The sequence below is a fragment of the Heterocephalus glaber genome, unplaced genomic scaffold (assembly GCF_053883595.1).
Source record: "Heterocephalus glaber isolate CG9 unplaced genomic scaffold, H.glaber_assembly_v1.0 deba00001531, whole genome shotgun sequence".
NCBI lineage: Eukaryota > Metazoa > Chordata > Mammalia > Rodentia > Bathyergidae > Heterocephalus > Heterocephalus glaber.
This window is the reverse complement of record NW_028258329.1, coordinates 20,199,504-20,220,521: the sequence shown is the minus strand read 5'-3', so window position 1 is coordinate 20,220,521 and position 21,018 is coordinate 20,199,504. Positions and strand designations below refer to the sequence as shown.

Genomic DNA, 21,018 nt, shown 5'->3' with positions numbered 1-21,018 from the left:
ATCACTGCCACCAGCACAGGGTGGGATAATTCCAGCTCCTGCGTGACCCCTTGTGGCCATCTCGGAGGTATGAGTGGCTGCGGGGGATCACTTCCTTTTCCTTCTCAGCCCCTAGAGGAAGGAGAGAAGTTTTCTACCCAGCTCAGTCTACAGTTCTCACCTTTGGTCAGATATTTTCACCCAGGAAAGAGGACCCTTTGTTTCCCCTAAAGGACTTGCCCTGCTCATCCTCTGCAGCATCTTGATGTCTCCAAATGCACCAGGTACCCAGGCCTCAATCCTAAGAAGCCCTGGGGAAGCTCTCCAGTGTGCTGGAGGCCTTGGAATGGTACCAGGTGGTGAAATAGTGTTGGTCTAAGAGTTTTTCCAATATATTCACTTCTGGTCCAATGCAACCTTTAAAGTCATTCACCTACAAAGAACATGCCAAAGAAAGCCATATTCTTTATATACAAAAAGGAAAAGATTAAACATTATGAGTATTATAAAGTAAAACTCCAAAGAAAAGTGATTTCTTAAAAACAGTTTAATTTCATTTTTATCTGGAAATAAAAAGTTTAAAATGAATGAACACTTTGACATGTCAGCAAGTGCCATTTTTATGGTATTATCCTTATTCAAAAGGTGAAGATACAGAACCTCTATGAATTTCTGGAATCAAAGGTTCCCACTGCAGATGAAAACAGGCTTGTTATAAAATGTCAGTCTATTAAATATGCCATGTTTGCTCTTTACTTTCATAGGGAATATTTTATAGAAATAGTATCAAATAAGGCAGACTTTTGGAAGTTCAATTATAAAAATCTTAGGAAAAAGTGTTAAGATCTAATTTTTCTTTGCTAAACCAAGAGGGAGACAGTTTTATTTTGGGGTATCACCAGTGAATGTGTCAGATGCCCAGCTCTGCTTCAGAGCTGGATTTGGCTGCACCAGAAGTAAGGAAATAGTGTCTCCTTTAGCTCTCTAGGGAAAGACCCCAAACAAGACACTGCTTTTTCCAATTAGCATCAATCAGAAGAGAGTTTAACATACACAGATATTCCTATAGTGCAATAAAATGTCATTTTATAATATTTTAAATTTGCATCATGAAAATAAGTCTGTACACCAAGTAATACAGGTTTTATGAAAATGAATCATATTAAATTTGGTCATGGCATTTTTAGTTGGCTTTGGCTTTGAAGTATTAAATTCATAGAAAATATTGACTTTCTAATAAATAAAACATTTTAATAATTGATAATAATCAACTTCAAAAATTTCTTTTTATGTTTCATTTGATACTCAATTTGAAGAGAGAGAAGTCACTTTCAGTAGTGTTCCAAAGCAAGTGATTGCACCCTGCAGGATGTGAAAACGGTTGCTGAAGATCCGACTGCCACTAGCCATTAAGTGCTGCCATAGCTGAGAAGTTGTTTGCCGCGAGACAGTCCCTGCCATTGGCAGGAGGTCCCACAATCCCTCTCAGGGGCTCTCAGTCCTGCTGTGGCTGACGCAAATCCTGGTTCTCAGTGCCTTCCAGAGGAGCCCCCATGGCAGGCCACGCTCGTGGCCCAGGCTCACTCCATGGCCTTGGATGGTGGCCACAGAAGGCTACTCATGTCCTCATGTGCTTCACAGTGCAGCAGAGAAGGCGATGGCTCCGAATGTGGCTGCCCTCAGGACTTCCAGGTGAGCGAGGGAAAAGCAGGAGGGCTATGGGCACATCCTGTGCTATTCAGGAGGAGGTCGGAGGCTCCGCAGCTTTCTTTCATCCAGTCCTTTCCAGTATTTAAAGTTGTTGTCAAGGTGCTGCATTAAATCCGGCAGGTCAACGAAGGCTAGAGGAAGAAAGGAACACGACAGCATTCACAGCCAGGGTTTACTGGTTTAGGCCTCTTGTTTTTCTTTGTGGTGCTGAGAATGAAACCTGGGACCTTGCCTGTACTGGGCAAGTGCTCACCCACTGGGCCGCACCCCAGCCCCTGTGTTTGGGTTAAGGAGACAGTGTGACAGAGGAGGACAGAGGCTATGGGCACCTGCACGATACCACACAGGAACAGGCAGCTGTGTCCTGTCCTCACCTTAGCACCTGGCTTGATCTGTCCTCAGCCCTCAGGGAGGGGGAGCGGGGTCCTCTCCTCCAGTTCTGTCCCCTGCAGGCCCCAAGAGAGCGGTCTGCATGGTGGAGAGACCAGCCAGACCAGCCAGACCAGCCAGTGCTCTCTGGGCACAAGGCTTTGGAGTTAACACTGCTGGCCAAGTCTTAACCCTTCTAACAGGCGGAGACAGACATCTACACCCAAGTGTGGGAGGGAAGAGGGACACAGCAGACACCCAGCCCTCAGTGGTTCCTTTCTTCTCCTTCCCTCTCACCAGTCTAAGCCCCCAACACTGGGTGAGCTACTTGCTGTGGAAGGTGCGGCTCCCTGTTACCTCCAGGGAGAGGTGAAGTAAGATTTCTTACCATCCCAGGCATCAAACATGTCTGTGATGAAGTAGTCGATGAAAGAGATCTGGGATTTAGGGATGCTGCATGTGTTCCTGTCAAAGACCGGCATCACCACAGGCAACTCCTTCCGCTTCTCTTCATCAGTCTGCAAAGCAGAGGATGCTGTGATCTCCAGGCTCCAGGCCCGAGCTCCCCCTGAACCCCGTGGTGCAGCAGTCCCGCTCCCAGAGGGCTCCCACATTGGCTGCTGGATCCTGAGTGGCTTGCTGAGGCTCCTCAAGACTTACGGAGCATTGGAGTCGGCCCTAGCCATCCTCCCCTCTAGTGCCCAACATGTCCACCCTGGGCACTGAGACAAGGGAACCACAGAGGGAAAGGCCTGGGCTGCTTCCCATCGCTGCTGGAGAGACCTGAGCTACTAAGTGAGAGATGCAATCAGTAACCAAAACCTCCCAACAATGAAGGCCCAGGACCAGATGCCTACAGGGGCGATTTCTATCAACCACTCAATTCACCTCAGACCTTCTCAAACCCTTTCAAAAAACTGAACAGGGGGAACACTTCTTAGCTCCTTCTGGGAGGCCAGCATTACTCTGATACCAAAACAGACAAAGATATTACAAGAAAACAAAACTACAGGACAAAATCTCTTGTGAATATTGATTAAAAAAAAACACCCCTCAACACAGTATTAGCACAGACTCAGCACATTAAAAGGATTCTACACTAGGACCAGGTAGAATTTATTCTTGGAATGGAAGGACAGGTAGCATATGAGAGTTAATGTAATGCACTTTACTAAGAGAACAAGATCTAGAAATGGTAAATTTTACCACACACACAAAATCCAACCTGTTTCCTAAAGTGGTTATAGTATGTTACACACTGCTCTCTGCCACGTGACATTAGGTGCTTCATAACTTCACCGTTTGGTGGTGCCAGGGTTTGTATGTTTGGCCTTCAGCTGGGGGAGTGGTGGCATTTCATCATGGTTTTGATTAGAATTTCCCTGACAACTCATGATATAAGGCATTTTTGCATATGATTATTGGCCATTCAGAGTATCTTTTGTGAAATGATTACTAAAGTATTTACTTGTTCTTCTAGCTGTGTCTGGGCATAACTTTTTAACTTTGATAAGGTCTATTTTATTAAATTTTCTTTTTAGATCTGTTGTCTCCTATACCTAAAAAAATCTTTGTCCATTTTTTAAGTCACTGAGGATATTCTGCTGCAGTTTTCTCTGAAAGCTCTGATTTTAGCTTTTGTATTCAGGGGAATCAAATTTTCCCATAAGGTCAACATTGAACCTAACTATTGAATTTGATTTAGTTCTCATCCAATTTCATTTGCAACCAGAACCATAGCAAGAATTAAGTTTGTGAACTGAGATACCACTGTCTGTATATGATCTAAAATGTGGCCTGTTTTCTTCTGTCCCACAGATGTTTTTGTTATCCTATGACTGTAACACACTATCTTGATTACTTTAATTTCTGAGGACAGACAGTGCAGGTCTTCCAACCTTTTGTTTTTCAAGTTTGCTTTTGCTTATATAAGGCTTTGGTGTGTCCACATACAATTCAGACTGAGTGTGTCAGTTTCTCCTAAAATACTCAAAGCAAACCCCTGCTGGGAGCTCTGAGTGGTCACGCGTCTCGGGGGCAGGGACCTTTTTCTGTGGATGTGGCACATGGCCTCCTCTTCTTGGGTGTTTAATTCTTTAGCTACATTTTGTAGTTGTTGCCCTCTGGTCATTTATTTTATTTTATTTCCTCTGATCATTTATTAAATTTATTCCTAAGTCGATTTGCTTCTTACTGCTATTGTAAACAGGACTGCGTTTTTAGTTGTTTTCTGATCACTTGCTGCTAGTGCAGGCAATGCTGAAGCCATGTTGGAGAGCACTGGGAATGGGCAGGCTGCTCTCCTTGGTCCCAGCCTTAGGCACGATGTATTCAATATTACCAGGAAATATAATGGCAACTGTACAGATGCTCTTTTTAAAGCAATTTCCTTCCATCTGAGTTTGTGGGGTAAATGGACACTGAATTTGGTCATACGCTTTGACTGCACTCTCAGAAATAATCTTATAGTTTTTCGTGTTTATTCAATTAGTAGAGTAATGGATTTTTCTCATATTAAACCAAGCTTGCCTTCCTGGAAGAGCCCCTGCTTGGTCGTGACACATCTTCCTCTCTGCATCCTGTGCAGTTAAGCTCCTGAGGACACCGGCTATGGTTCTCACCTGGTGAACAGGGTAAGAATGGCCTCATAAGTGAATTGGCAAATGTTCTCAGTTTCTCTATTTTCTGATAAAATCTCAAAGACTGGCATTTTTTTTTCCTTGAATGTTTGGTAAGATTCCTTAGTTTTCTTTGTGGAAAGACTTTCTTTAAAATGAGTTTACTTGGGTTATTTTTTTCTCTTGTTAGTTTTGGAGTTTTCAAGGAATCTGTCCATTGAAGTTGTCAGATTTGTGGTATTAAATTTTATTACTAGTGACGTTATTTTTGTAGTATTGGATTTGAATCCAGCCCTTGTGTGTATGTGGCAGGTGCTGTAACACAGCACTACACCCTCAGCCCTGGCTATCCTTGTAATGTCTGTAAGACTGGTGATTGTGATAAACTCTTTCATTTCTGATTACATCTTCTCAATTAGTCTAGTTATATTTACCAATTTTGTCAAAGAATCAATTTTGGACTCTCTTTTTTATTGTTTTCTAGTTCTTTTTTTTTTTTTTTTTTTTTAGACAAGGTCTCGCTATGTAGCCCAGGTTGGGCTCAAATTTGTGGCAATCCTCCTGCCTCAGCCCTTATTGCCAGGATTACAGGTGTGCACCACTATGCCTGGCTATTTCCTTATTTTTTTGCTCTTTGTTTCCTTCTTTCTTTTTCCAGAGTCTTGAGGTGAGTCTAAGTTACTAACTTTAAAGCATTCCTGTTTTCTAATAATGAAATAAAGTTATAAACCTTACTTTAAATTTAAACAGTTTTAAATGCATCAAACAGCTCTGACATTTTAATTAATTTCCCTTATATTTGACTCATGGGTTATTTGGAAGTATGCTGTTTATTTTCTTACATATCTTGTTAATGTTTTCTGACTTCATTGCACAGTGGTCTGAGAACAAACCCATTTGATTTCAGTCCTTTTCAGTTTACTGAAGTCTTTTGGGGCCCAGCATAGGCTTCACCTTGGTGAGCATATATTTGTATTTAAAGACTGTTCTGTAAATGTTAACTGAGGTAGTTGACCAGGTTGTACAAATCATCTGTGTCTTTACCAGTATCTTAATCTGGTTGTTTCATCAACTCTTCAAGGGAAGTGTTAAAAATCTCTGATGAAAGAACTGTCTCTTTCTGTCAATTTTGCTTCATTTGTTTTCAAACTCTGATATTAGGTTCATATACATTTATCATTATAAAGGGTCTGGCTGGCAATGTCCCGTTGGGTCTTGATGTCTATTTTGCATGATACTGATAATGGCTATTTCAATCTTATAGTTGGGGATTGGTTTTTTAATCCATTCTGATGAACTCTTTTATTTTATTTTATTTTTTGAACTCTTTTAATGGGAGTCTTTAGTATACTGACACTGAACGAGACTGACATGGTTAGAGCTACCATTTTACTTTCCTGCCTTCTTTGTATTATTTTACTATATTAGGTTTAGTAGCTTTTAAACTACAGTGATTGCTCTGGGGATTACAATATGCATCCTTCCCACTTGACTCTACTGAGTTAACTGGCATTCCATGTCAAATGTAGGAGCCTTGGACCCGTGTAACTCCATTCACCTTCTCTTTTCCGTTACGTTATACCTGTCATTTATCTTACAGGTATGCACATTATACAACAATGCAATGTTAGAACTTTTGCTTAAAATAGCAGTATGTATTTAGAGAACAAAGAAGTCTTTTACAGTTATGCAGAAATTTACCATTTTTGGTGTTTTTCATTCCTTCTTAGAGATCCAAGCTCAAATCTGCAGTCATTTCCTTTCAGCCCTAAGAACTCACTTTGGCATTTCTAATATTGCAAATTTTCTGGTGATTCTATTAGCTTTTCCTTACCTGAAAATGTGTTTATTTGCCTTGATCCTTATAGGATATTTTTACTGGATAGAGCATTCTGGGTTAACAGTTTTCTTCTTATAGCAGTTTAAAGATGATGTTTTAGTGTTTTCTGGACTTCAGAGTTTTCAACGAGAGGGCAGAAAACCTGAGTCATTTTTTTCTTAAAATCAGCCACAGAAAAATGACTTGTAAGACTTATTCTTTTTTTTTTTTTTTGGTACTGGGGATCAAACTTGGGTCCCTGAGCCTGTGAGGCAGGCAGCGGAACCACTGAACTAAATCCCTGGCCCCTGTAAAACTTATTCTTTATCTTCAACATGGAGCTGCTTATGACCTGACTCACATGCATTAGCCCTCACTGGCTTCTCATTTTGTATGCATGTTATCAAATTCAGAAACATCTTTCTAACATTGTTTTCTGTCCCAGAAGATGGACAGATGACGCCCTTGAAGTTCTTTTAGGAGTAATCTGTCAACTCAGGATTCTATACCCAGCAAAAAATATCCTGTAAGAGCAAAGACAAACACATTCTCAAGTAAGGAAAAACAAACAATTCACTCAGGAAATGTACAAGAAATAATCTTCAAAGACCAATTGCTTTCATAATCCTATTTTCTACTTTTAAGTACATTATCTCTTGAGGTTTCTGTGTGTGAAAGGGTTTAAGAGTTAGCACCTGACCTGAGAAAAATACTCCTCTGAGATGCGCGCGGCCCACTCTATGCACTGCTGCAGCGGCCGGCAGGGATTGGAGACATCTGCGCACTTGATCAGCATGCGCTTGATAAGCATCCGGTTCTCCGGAGCCCTGAGCAGAGTGTGGATGGCTTCCTCTTCATTATCAGTTTCCTGAAAAAGGAGCAGAATCCAAAGCGGTCCAAATGGGGCCTCTGTGCCGGCCCTCTCCTATTGCCCACCCCTTCCCCCCCGCACACAGCCCGCACAGAGGCTCTGGCTCTCCAGTGCGGAGGGTGCTGTGAACCCGGGCTCTGCCTGAGGGCGGAGGTGTGGCAGGAGGAACAGAAGTGGGTGGCAGAGCTGCCTTCCCTCTCCTGGCCTCTTCCCTTACGTCTGACTCACAGTTGCCTTTCCTTTCTCCTCCTCCTCCACCTGGTAAGAGCTGAGACTGGTTTTATCTTTTCTTTTTTTAAATTTTGGTACCGGGGATAGAACTCAAGAACTTGTGCTTTCGAGGCAGGTGGTGGCACCACTGAGCTAAATCCCCGGCCCTCTTTCTTTTTATTATATTTACTATAAAAGAGCATGGGCTGAACACAAAGGTTCCTTGGTCCTCACAACAGAGGGCCCTTGGGGTCCACAGCTCCCTGCTTCAAACAGCCCTGCCTTGCGACAGGTGTGGTTTTGGGAACTCGCCCGTGGCTGGCAGATGAAGCCATGTTCCCTCACAGTGCAGGAACATTTTTTTCACGTACTAAGGACTTAGGACACAGCACTCAAAAGATCTTATGGCAACCATGGGAAGTACTATTATTATGACATTTCAGAGATGAGGACACTGGCAGGCATAGGGGAAGTGACCCATCCAAAGCTATGCAGCTGAGCCCAGCTAAGAGCTGTGTGGATGCCCATGTTCTGCACAACAGGTCATGTGAAGGTCCTAGACACGGTCCTTCCTGAATACAATTTCCTTACCTCGTTTTCCTCCAGCGCCGCTAAGGGTTTGTTGACACTGTTGATGAACTTGTTGACGTGTTCGAAGTGTTTTGTCATCTCGGTGGCCAGGACCATGTCGATGATACTCTGGCGCAGCACCCGATAGTCATTCCTGTTGCAGATGACAAAGGCGAGGCTGCTACAGGTTACAGATCCAGACAGACAGGCCTGGGAAACAGTGTTTTCCAGGCTACCTGTCCATGGAAGTGGCACTTTAAGAGATGCGGAAATGTGGATCATCAGCAAGGGGAAGTTAAAGTCAGAAGCCGCTGGGCTTAAAGTCAGGCTTTATAGGTGTAGTGTCCATCCTGTCACTTTGTAATGCGATGCACACAGTTCCCAGAAGACAGGATTGGGGGTGCTGGCAATGCCTGTAATCATAGCTACTTGGGAGGCTAAGGCAGGTGTATTGCAAGTTGAACGCCAGTCTGGGCATTGGCTTTGTCTCAAAATTAAAACTATGAAGTGAAGAGGGCAGATAGGCCGCAGCAGGGGTGAACAAAGACTTTCTTTAGGTTGAAGATCCCCATCTGCATTAGCAATGTGCCCTGGGGCAGCAGATGTAGTGCAGGGATAGAGCACTTGCCTAGAGAGCCTGAGGCCCTAGGTTCAATCCCCACTGCCACACATACACATAAAAGTACCCAGCACAGAGGTTCCTCAAGACCCAACTATTTTAGTGCCCAGAGAACTTTAAGGGCAGACTTTCTGAGAGGTGAGAAAAATCACAAGGAGTACTTGGACCTCTTCATCTGGCTCTTGTTTTCTTTCTTTTTTTTTTTTCTGGCTTAAATTCTTTTATTGGTACATTTTAGGTATACAATACGTTTACATTTATCATTGGGTGCCTGTACCTGTACATGATGTATCTTGGTTCTTAATTTTTCCCCATTCCCTGTCCTCCCTTCACCCCCTCCACCCTTCCCTATTTACAAAGACTTTGTTTCCATTTTTTCCTTTTCTCATAATTTTTCCTTTCCCCTTCCCCTCCCACTTCCCCTACCCCTTTGGACCTTTTCTTCTAATTTCAAATTATCAATTTTTCATTTTAATCACTTTAATCCTTATTTACACTTTCAGTTTCTCACACTAGAGAAACTATTCTGTATTTACACATGTGTCCTATTTATTTCACTTAAGAGTATGGCCTCTATATGCATCCATTTAGCTATAAATGTCTCTAGTTTCCCATTCTTTATGGCTGAGTAGTACTCCATTTTATTAAAAAACCCACATCTTCTTTATCCAGTTTCCAGTTGACGGGCACTTGAGCTGTTTCCAAGCTCTAGCTATTATAAACTGTGCCATATAAACATGGGGGCACATATATCACTGTGGTATGATTCTTTTGGGAAGATAGCCAGCAGGGTAATAGCTGGGTCAAATGGGTCCTCTCGTCCTAGTTCTTTGAGGTATCTCCATACTGATTTCCACAGTGGTTGCACCAGTCTGCACTTTTATTTTCTGAGACAGGGTTTTGCTATGCAGTTCAGGCTGGCCTCAAACTCACATGACCCTCCTGCCTCAGCCCCCGAGTGCTGGGATTACAGGTGTGTACCACCACACCAGGCCAAAATTTTGTTTTATGAAGAGGCAATCCATCTGATTGAAAAGGTACAAAGGGTATGAAGAGTCTCTAATCAGCCCCTTTGTAAGTCATCCAGTTCCTTTCCTGAGACAGACCCATTAGTAGGGTCTTATATGCTTTCAGGGAAAAATGATGTATCTCCAAGCAAGTATAAATAAAACTTAATCTACCTCTGAAATCCTTGGACACAGCAGAAGGGAGTTTTGTGAAATCAGCATACCGTTTACAAATCTCATCTAAAACTTCCCTTAAAATCCAAATAAAGAGGCTGGGTATTGCGCTCAGTGGCACTGTGCCTGCCTTGCAACCGCAAGGTCCTGAGTTTGATTCCCAGTACCAAAAAAAAAAAAATCCAAATTAAGTACTCCTCATGACAACACTTTTTCTTTCTTCAGTTGACATGTATTAAATATCTACTCCATACCAGGCACTGGGTTAGACACAAGGTATAGTAATGAACAAAAAACACATGAAGTCAGGTATGGGGGTGCACACTTGTAATCCCATTACTGGAGAAGGCTAAGACAGGAGGATCACAAGTTTGAGCCCAGCCTGGGTAACTTAGACCCTGTCTCAAAATAATAATAAAGGGCTGGGATGTAGCCAAGTATGAAGGCCCTGGGTTAGGTCCCTAGTACCATACACACACTCACATGACCCCTGAGACCTGAAAGAGAGCTTCAGAATGTAGTCAAATGTTAAACATTTTGTTTTTCTTCTTTGTTGTTTGTGGTGTTGGGGATGGAACCCAAGACCTTGTGCATGCTGGACAAGTGACCTAGCACTGAGCTATATTATGTCCTCAGCCCCCAAACAAAGTTTTAAAAATGAGACCTGTGCAGTAAAAAGAATTTGGGGCTGAATGGTTAGGGTGTGTGATGGGTCAGGGAGCACTCAGGCAGGCGCAGGAGACCATCACTGCTTCGATGTCTGTGAGCTCAAGATGCAGCTTATACGTCATTTTCTGGGATGTCAAACACGAAGGCCTGGGCCGGGGATTTAGCTCAGTGGTTCCGATGCCTGCCGTGCAAGCGCAAGGTCCCGAGTTTGATCCCCAGTACCAAAAAACGCCCCCAAAACAAAAAAAAATCAAATACGAAGCCCTGAGCCTGAGGACACTATGCTGAGAGCAGAGTCATGAAGGACCGCCAGCTGTGTGTGTGTCCATCCACACCAAGTGTCCAGAACTGGCAGATCTAAGTGGGCACGGGTGGAAAGTGGGGTGGTGGCCCAGGACGGGAAGAGTTAGGGGAATGAGAAGGGCAGCACCTGGAGGTTTTAGGGGTAACAAAAATGTTCTAAAATTGGCGTGGTGATGGCTGTACAGCTGTGACTCAGCCACTATCTGCTCTACCTGGAAGAAGCGTTGAGTGTGTAACTTATGCCCCAATCAAGTGGTCTGAAGGAATGATGGGGCCCACATACTGGCAGGCCCACTCTTACCTGTCCATGTTTTTAAAGATGTTGCACCTGTCATTGCCCATGGTCAGCTGGAAGGCCAGGGCCACATGGTGGCTCTCCAGCACGGCCAGGTCGTTGTACAGCAGGGCCAGTTCGCTGCCCGAGTTGCACAGGAAGGAGTTGGTTCTCCCAGGGTGGTCCACATCATGAATGGTGGCTGCAATGAGTGCAGCGGCCTCGTCAATGGGATCTAAAGTTTCCTGAAAGTGAGAGATCTTTAAAACCAGGGATGGCACTGTGGCAAGGAAGCCTAATGTATGGTTTTCTCTCTGCCCTACACAGTGGTGCCTTGGTTCACAAACGCTTTTGTTTATAAACAATTTGGTTCTCAAACAGAAGCACTTGGCAAAATTCTGTTTTTGTTTGTGAACTGCATTGGGTGACAAACATGACCATGGTAATCTTTCCCACATAAACACAAATGTGGCCATCTTTCCCAAAATCATAGAACAAATTAAAGTTCATGATCTGAGATACCACTGCACTTGAAGGTAAGATGCGCCCAGATTTCTAAGGAAAGCATACTGTGCGAGAAAACCATTTTCCTATCTCCACTCTGAAGCAGTGAAGTCTCTGCTTTATTAGGGAACAATAAGGTAAGGAGTTACCGAGACACAGGGAGGCAGCACTTCCTCAGCCAGTCTTTCTATAGTCCCAACACCAAAAGAAGGTATTGACTTAGACCAACATGAGCCATTACTAAATAAGAGACAGAACCTTTTAAAATATGTACCGACTGGTGACTGGCCTAATCTTCCCCCCTCTGGAGGTGCTGCCTTTTGTCAGGCTAAGGTCAGGGTTTTGTGAGTGTCACAAAAGATCTGCAAGTTTTTCATCTTTTTTCAAGGTCCTGAAAAGATCTGTATAACATGGAAAAATGCCTTCATGGCCAAAGAATCTACCTGTCCAGCTAGGTTTTGAAGAAATTGATAATTTAAACATTGTCTTGATGATACTGACCTATTTTATTTTTCCCCTAAAGAAACCATCTGTTTTAAGGTTTTTGAATACAGATATGTGTAGTACTTTCTTGTATCATTTTCTATTTTAAATATATATATTTTGTTTTATTTTTCAATTAGTTTGAGTAGAACTTCACTGTCTTTCAAAGAACCACGTTGGATTATTATTTGCTCTATGTTCTTTTTCTTCTCTTTAAGAAGTGAAAGCATTTAAATATATCATTGTACTTTTAAATATATAATTGACTTTATTTTATAGGTTTGATGGATTTCTCATTTTGTTTTGTAAGTAATCTTTAATTTTTTATTAACCCAAAAATTATTCAGTCAATCATACCTACCTACCTTTGCTACTGTGGATTGAACCCAGGGTCGTCACACTGAGCTACTTCCCCAACCCTATTTATTTATTTATTTATTCATTCATTTATTTATTTATTGGTACTGGGGATCAAACTTGGGTCCTTGCACTTGCGGGGCAGGCAGCAGAACCACTGAGCTAAATCCCCAGCCCTACCCTTTTTATTTTTTGAGACAAGGTCTTACTAATTTCCCAGGCTAGTCTCAAACTTGCAATCTTCTTGCCTCAGCCTCCTGTGCAGCTGGGATTATAGGCAAGTGGCACTGCACCTGTGTTTTTTTTTTCTGTACCGGAGATCGAACTCGGGACCTGGCAGTGGCACCACTGAGCTAAATCCCCGGCCCTCCTGTTTTTTACTTATGTATCAGGTATTCTAGTTTTGTTGTGGTTAGAAGATACAGCCTATAAGGTTTTGATGTTTACCAAGACAGTGTGTCCTAGTATAAGACCAAATACGAAAATATTCTATAGGCACTCAAAAAGAAGGTATATGTCTAATAAATTAGCCTTATAGGTTAATTTGACTTATAATTCAGTAGTTTTAACTTCAAATGGGTAAACTGTAGGGGAGCTATACTTTGATAAATGCTTTTTTTTTTTGGTACTGGGGATTGAACTCGGGACCTTGCACTTATGAGGCAGGTGCTGGAACCACTGAGCTAAATCCCTGGTCCAATGCTTATACTGTTTTAAGTTAGCACTGAATATATTTGCATGTTATCTCTAGTTCAAAAGCAATAAATAATATGTACCAATTCCCAATGATGAATATAATCATTATGTACTGCAATCATGTACTAGTAAAAAAGCAAGTAACAGTAAAACTTGGGTGCTCTCTACTTCTGATTCATATAGACACAGACATCCCTCCTTGCCCACCATTGTAACTTACGCAGCAGTCCTCTCTCTGCGCTGGGCTATGCCCAGTGCTGAACGCTTGCCTAGCATACGTGAGGCCCTGGTTCCACCCAGGTACCCCAGAAACCAACCCCAGGTGAACTAGAGGGAGCAGGGAGTGGGCAGTTGAAGACTGCACTCTGAGAAGGTCTGGCCCTCAGGTTGAGGGTGGACTCCTGGCTCAACCCCCTATGGCCCCTGGCACCCTTAACTGTGTTCTAGACCCCTATCGCAAAGGACGAAATGTGACCGGGGACACTTGCCCTGCCCTGTGGTTCTGCAGCCATGCCTACCTGGTCCTGCTGAAGTGGTTTGGCCCAAGTATCTGGGGCAAAGGGTGGGAGAATGTGGAGAGGCAGGACCCCCACCCAGGGGAGTTCTACAGTGTGAGTCCCCTCAGGACACAGGGCTGCCCCAGAAAGCTCACTGGCAGCAGTGAGTGCAGAGGAGGCCAGACAGGCAACGACAGGGCTCACGGGACATGAGTTGGACAGGCAGTAACTGGACACTGGGGGCTGAGGAGCAGATGACCACAAAGGACTCCAGGTCCCAAGTGGAGTGCCACTGACCCTAGGCCGGTGAAACTGCTGACGAGGGGACATGCAAGTGACTTGGCTGTGCATGCCTGTGTGTTCAGTGAGACCCCAGAGCAGCAGCCCTCCTGGCTTTCTCCCCATGGACTCAATTGTGCTTCCTAAGCTCCCAGAGAAGGGCTGGGAGTCAGTCAGGAATTAATGCAGCGATTCCCCAAGCTCCAGTGGGGCCTCCTGTCTGCTTTCTGGGGTGACCACACCCTGTGTGCTGGCTGCACCAGAGCCACTGCCTCCAAGTGGTCCCTGCCACAGCAGCTCCCAGCTCCGGTGGAGGCAGGAAGCCTGGGTTGTCCCCACCCACCCACCCTGAACATGGAGCACAGTGCGGGCTCACCTTTATTCTCTCCCTGGACAGGAAGTAGGCGGTAGCATGGAGCACATCAGCAGAATGTGTGGAATTGTGGTAGGGGTTAGAAGAATGGTAGTTGGCTTCGATAATTTGTAACCAGGATTTCAGTGTTGACTCAGAGCAGTTTAGAAATTCACAGATTCCAAAGTGAGCAAACATTTTGAGACCAAGATAAGTCAGTGGCCTACAGAGAAGAACAGCCACAGTATAAAAACAATGCAAAGAAAGAGGTGAAGCGTCCTGAGCCTTGGAGAGGTTCAGTTCCAGAACGAAAATCCCAACCAGACTGTGGCACATGCAAGGCGGACACCAACCCCAGAGGGACCCAGAGCTATGCCAGGCCTCTGGGGCCAAGAAATGTGGGCGAGAGCTGGCTGCCCATACAGCTTCTGGCCTCAGCCCCTTGTGTGCCACCTGCCTTTCCTACTTGCATCCATGGATTCCTCAAAATAACCCATTTTTCAGGCTACATTTTCCATCTTATGAACCTTGAACCCTGTCCTCTCTTCCTTTGGGCTTGCTGGACCCACTCCTGCCTACAAGTAGCACTTCCTAAGGCCCACATGAGGCCAACACTACCACTTGTCATGGGATCACTTAGCTAGGTGCCACGGTCTGAGGGGGCTGTCCGAGAAAGTGCTCAACTAGCCAGCAAGGCAGGCCCTTCCTTGAGAAATCACCTTGACCCTGTGTCTGGCCTCTGGCTTGGAAGGTCAAGAAACGTGGCCCTGCTGAGGCAGTGTCAGCGGTGATCACAGAACTCACCTTGCTGTCGCAGCCGATGTACAGGCACTCACAGGCCAACTGCCAGGGAGGATTCTTCCCCATACACCTGGCTGTGCCAGGGCCCACAGAAGCAGAAGTGGAGCATGTCAGGAGGTAAAGTCATGGTGACAGGGAAAAAGCTGGGCTGTCCTAGGGACAGCTCACTCCACCTGGGAGGAGACCTGCTCCACCCCGTGGGTCAAGCCCAGCCCTGGGTGAGGACAGCACTTCTATAGCAAGGCACAGAGCTGAGGCAAGACCCAATTGCTGTTCCCAAGCTGTGGTCACATTCAGAGGAGGACAGGGATTCTGAGTGTCCCTGTGGCCGCTGTCAACATGGCAACTAACGTTTGAGGGCAGCTCTCATCAGATGTCTGTTTGTAATGCATTTTGGGTCCAGGCCCTCAGGGAGGCTCTTTGCCACCCTTTCAGTATATTGCCAGCTCAGGAGGAATCAGTGTCCTACCTCACAGGATCAACCCTGGCTCAGTTTTGCATGTCCCATCAGTCTGCCACACCCATGGTGGCTAGGCAAACTGCCTGGCTGGCTTGTACCTCCTTCCTCAGCCTCCCTCCGGCCAGGGACCAGCTTTGCCACAGTCCATGCTCCTTGGGCAGCCTCCACATGGCCTTGGGGCCAGCTCACCATCTGCAGAGCTCGCAGACTCACCTATTGTGGGTTGCAGCCTCCAGTTCAAAAATATCGAAGTCCCAGTGTTCTGCATTTTCCATGGCCCAAGCTACTCGCGGTGGGACATCATGAAGGGAGACAGGGATGGTTCCACTGACTGGATGGAGAGCTGCAAGTGACGTCATTTGTGGAACAAGATTAATAGGTTGGACACCAGTAACTGTTCCTCAGAGGCAGCAGCACTGCATCAGGCAGGGCCACTTTGTTTCTGAGACTTTATGGCACACAAACTTCTTACTGATGAGAAATTATTTTCATCACTTAACCTTGCCTACAGTATTATAGTGATCCAAAAAAGTCAAAACAAAAAACTTACTTTTTGTTGAAAGAACATATTCATTCCCTGATAATCTCCGCAAACCATCCTAATAAAAACCAAAGGGAACAAAAGAAAGCAAAGTCACTGCTATTCTTTCCTCCATAGAAACTCCAGGTGGCTGGCCCAGGGCAGCCCTCCCCCAATCCCTATAAGGCTGTCTGGCCCAGCAGGTCCCTAGCAACCCCACTGTGGCCAGCCTAGACCTGGCCACTCCCTGCACAGCTCAGCAGGCTGACACGGGCCTGGCCTGGCCCTGCCGGACAAGGGACACAGAAGCAGGGTTGACACCAAGGAGGTGAGCTTGAGCAGGGCCTCTCCTCTAATGCCTGGCATTCCTGTCTCACTCCGGGACCACAGTGGTGTGCGAGGGACAATGCCCTCTGCCCTTGGTTCTTCCCCACCACGTTCTTGTCACCCTCCTCACCAACAGCCACAGACAGGTTCATTACAGAAAGATTATAAGAAAGATAAAGAAGAGAATATGGAGAAAGCTGTAAGTGTGGAGATATATATATATATATATATATATATATATATATATATATGTATTTTTTTTTTTTTTGGTACCAGGGATCAAACTCAGGACCTTGCGCTTGCAAGGCAGGCGGCAGAACCACTAAGCCAAATCCCCGGCCCTGGAGATATATATTTGATGTGAGACTTTGTATAATGAAGTCTCTGCCCTGCCAGAAAGAAAGGAGATAGCAGTGAAACTAGAAGGCTCAAGTATGTCAAGAAAAGTTTGCGGAGGATGCAGTTTATAAAAAAATATGTATGTTTGGTTATTTTGATCTTATGTTCATTGGTTTGGTTGAGCTCAGGCTATTTCTCCTAAAAGCTCCTTGTTGCTCAAGGGGCTACAGCCTCCACCCTCAGATCACCACCCACTCCTCCCCAGGTTCCAACTCTCCTCTTTGGTCTAAGTGGTGCTTTAAGATAAAGACCGTAACTCTCATTTCTGAGTCGGTTACACATTTCTGAGACACAAGCCTTTCTACTTGAAAAGCAGGGACACCTAGACTAGTGACAGAAAACAGGACAGGCTACACATGTGGCCTAACCTGGTTTTGTTTTCTTTCTTTCCAAAAGTATGATTATGAGTAATTCAATGTCTATTCTGCTCCCACTGCAATACTGATGTAATTTATCTCTTCTGGATGTTCAACACCTGGAGGTTTGGAGATCAGAATTAAAAAGGTAACCGGGCTAAGAGGACAGCCAATATTCTGGCCCTGGCCCTCCAAGGTCAACAAAGACCCAGGACATGAGGGGACATTTTTTACAGGATCTTACAACCTTGGTGAGTTACTCAACCTCCTGAGCAGAAAGACTGTTGGATCCCAGGGGACAGGAGTCAACCAATATACAGTGTGTAAAGAAGGAGGGTCATGAGAGAGAGAAATGTCTTCTGTGCTTCCACAGGAAGCTACATGGTCACGCAAGACTGTGACTCATCCTGATGACTGACAGTGACAGAGAAGCTGAAAGGCTCTGTACATGGTTCCAAAAGTAATGCCTGAAGAGCCTTAACTAACTTTGATGGATAGCAAGAGGTTAACTTTGATTAACTCAGGTCTCACTTTAACTTGGTCTTAAACACCCAGTAGAAAAGTATAACCAAAAATATATAAAAATAATACCATGATAATAAAGGCTAGATATAGAAAGGGGCCTCCAATCACTGACCCCTGCCAGAAGTTTCCAGTTACACCTGTAGCCGACCACTGCTATGGTTTAATGAGGCTTGAAAGCTTCAGTGGAAGCTATAAAAGCTCAGCAGAAACCTTTAAATTCCTTAGCTAAAATGGTCCTTCAAAACAACTAAGAAAACCAAAACAAAAAACCCCACTACAACTCTCCATCTTTTTACAGCTAAGACTAGAGACTTGTGACAAGTATCAGAGTTATAGATAACCTCTATCAGTAGAGGTTTAGGAGCCAGCTGGTTACAATCACTATTCCAGTACTTCAATAGAAGTATATGGACATGGCTTGTTCCCCCAGTCTGCCTTTCCATTCTAGTGCTCATGCTTTGGTTGTATGCACTTTAATCTCCTGGTGAAGTTTGTTTATCCTCATCTAGAGGCTGCCAAACTCCAAGTGATCCTACAGATGGAACCAATGAGAAATGTGCTAGACTCCTTTTACCAGGATCCAGTAGATCAACCTTGTAAAGGGAGTTCATAACTACTAAGCTCTAACATGACTTCTGTCCAAGGCCCCTTAGATTACCTCTCTGGAGAAGATCCCTGACTACGGTCTCCACCTCACTGACCCTTCTCAGCTATGAGCAGCTAGATTGAAACTTCACCCATTTTTCCCTAACTGCAGGTAGGGATAGCTCTTCAGAGGGGGAATATTATAGGCAGCTAAAGATAGATAGAAATTATATACAGTCAGAGGGGGACTGGGCCCTCAAGGAAGTCAGTGAAAAATAAAGACATCAAAATTATGGTTGGAGTCACATCTGAAGGCCAGGCTTCAAGATAAAGACGTAGTGGCCAGGCCTTCATGCCTCCCTAAGGGATAAACAGTAATTTGAGATTATCCTATAATTGGTATTACTTGGTCCAGTAAAGTCTAGATAGGTATCAGTTGCTCAGGTGACCAGAGCATCCAGACCCATCCCATCTCCAAAATGCCTTTGTTCTTTCCAGGTACCCTAGCTATCTGCCTTGATTCCCTATTGGGTCAATATTAGCTAAGTGGCTATACTTGTAATCCTACAGGTTGATTGTAGTTTGACCCACGTTATACCTACACTGTAACTTTGCTGTAACCCTGACAAAGGGCCTCAGTGGCAACCCACATTCGGGACCTTTCCTGTATCTCAGGAGCTATCTCTCAATAAACCTTTTAGTCTTAACCTCCATTGTTCCTTGGAATGCATTCTTCGATTTCGGGACAAATGAACTCGGCGCATCTGACGTTGAGCACTTTGGGAGGTAAATCTCTCCTATATCATTTAGCTTCCTTGGGAACACTGGATTCTTTCTCAGCTTCTAAGTGACCCCAGTTTCCCCTGACAGCCCTCCTGCCCGGCCCTTCCAGGCCCGCCCGCAGTCACTCTCAGCTACTGATCTCCAAGACGCTGCCCTGGCCCACCCCTATCATGAGGCCCAAACAGGCAAGGCTACAGGTAGAGTTCACTGCTGGGAGCCACTCTACCTTCCAGATCACCACCTGAAACCTTCCTTTATGCGATCAAGTGACTTAACACAAGAGTTGGGAGGGAGGAGAATTTTGTTTCTGAGAAGCTAACAGCTGACAGACACCAAAAGGTTGATCTGTTTCCTTGTGAGCTCTGCTCCAGATGGCCTAGGGAGGCATCTAGGTCCTCTCAGGGACCCCACACAAGCCCCCCTCCTGGTTGCCACTCCTTTAGCCTTCTTTCCTGTGATTTTGTATGATGCACATTCCTCCCTTTGGTGCCTTTTTAAAAATTTTTATTTTATTTTATTTTTTGGTACCGGGGATCGAACTTGGGTCCTTGTGCTTGTGCAGCAGGTGGCGAACCCACTGAGCTAAATCCCCAGCCCTTGGTGCCTTTTTAAACATATGTAGCAAAAGAGTCTTCCTGTTTTGGAATATAGTAACATTCAGTATGGGGTTTTTTTGGCCCCAGTTTTCCAAATATTTAATACAACTAAGAAAGAGTTTTTTTGTTTTTGAGACAGGGTCTCACTATGTAGTTCAGGCTAGCCTTGAACTCGCTGCGATCCTCCTGCCTCAGCTTCCCCTGGGCTGGGATTGTAAGTGTGTGCCTCCACGCCTAGCTAAGAAAGTTTTATATAAACAAATTACTTGTAAAACCCTAAGTGACACTGGAGAACTGGAGCAGTAGACTGTCTAGATACAGTCCTCCCTCCTTGCCCAGGCTGAGGGGCCCTGGTGGTGAGCAGCAGGTGGATGACAGCCCAGCCAGAGAGCTCTGTTCAACAACCTCAGAGAAAACAAGAACAGACAGGCTCTCACCAGAAGCCTGCTCAGATAAACTTACAGACATCAAGCCCCCAACAAGATCATTGGCATGAGGGTCATCGTCCTTAGCACCAAACTGTGGTGAGTAGAGCTCAGTGGACCTGAGGATCTGCAGCACACGGTCCAAGGCCTCCGTCACAGGCACAGGGCTGCTCTCCTGGGCAGTGTTGATGATGTTCATTACCTATAGTACAGAAAGAAATCCTCAGACACCACAGGAGAGAGACCAAGAGACAAGGTGGCAGGAGTGTTTAACAGTGCCACTAAGTGAAGCCTAAGCTGTTCTTGTCACACATCCTCTCTCCAGCACAGGCAGCACCATCCAACTGTGAGAGCAGATTTCAAACACCCCTGGGTGTGCTCAGTGGAGAATGACCACCCACTGCTTCTTCACCTTGGTGATGGGCGCCTCGATGGTCATGGAATGGATCCGGGCCATGGAGGAGTGTCGTCTCTGGCTAGAAACTGTGGAGAAAGAGATCAGAAATCAGGATACGCACATCCCTGGGCATCAGCCCCAAACACCAAGGGCGCATGAGCACTCTTCCCTGGGACAGCTGAGCTTCCTTCCCATGGAAACAGGGGCCATCCTGGCTAACAACTCCACTTCCTGCTGTCCTAGGCACTAGGATACACTTGTCCCCACAGACTGAACTTCTGATGACACAGGCCAGGGAGAAAACAGAGGAGACAATCTAGCAAGTCAGGGCCAAACAGTCTCTGTTTGTGCCCACAACAATGAAGCTTTAGTTATTCTGCTCGATGCTCTCCAGGACTAAAATTGTTCTGGAAAACAATGCCCCATGGGTTCTTTGTTCATATACGGCAGGGGCAATAAATTCATCTCACCATGAAGTGAAATA

General features: G+C 45.0%; 1 protein-coding gene across 3 annotated transcripts in view; it reads right to left on the bottom strand.

Moving 5' to 3' along the window:
• Positions 1 to 508: 508 nt before the first annotated feature.
• Pde8a (phosphodiesterase 8A) overlaps positions 509 to 21,018 on the bottom strand; it is a 173,297-nt gene continuing 152,787 nt past the window's right edge. For all 3 annotated transcript variants that reach the window (XM_004852844.4, XM_004852843.4, XM_013075103.3), the window contains 10 exons: positions 20,550 to 20,620; positions 20,175 to 20,339; positions 16,172 to 16,220; positions 15,835 to 15,964; positions 14,385 to 14,583; positions 11,220 to 11,437; positions 8,168 to 8,300; positions 7,196 to 7,363; positions 2,447 to 2,576; positions 509 to 1,820 (listed from right to left, as the gene is read on the bottom strand). In XM_004852844.4, the coding sequence (XP_004852901.1) occupies positions 1,714 to 1,820; positions 2,447 to 2,576; positions 7,196 to 7,363; positions 8,168 to 8,300; positions 11,220 to 11,437; positions 14,385 to 14,583; positions 15,835 to 15,964; positions 16,172 to 16,220; positions 20,175 to 20,339; positions 20,550 to 20,620 (1,370 nt within the window). In that variant the 3' untranslated portion in view covers positions 509 to 1,713. The remainder of the gene's footprint in view (positions 1,821 to 2,446; positions 2,577 to 7,195; positions 7,364 to 8,167; positions 8,301 to 11,219; positions 11,438 to 14,384; positions 14,584 to 15,834; positions 15,965 to 16,171; positions 16,221 to 20,174; positions 20,340 to 20,549; positions 20,621 to 21,018) is intronic.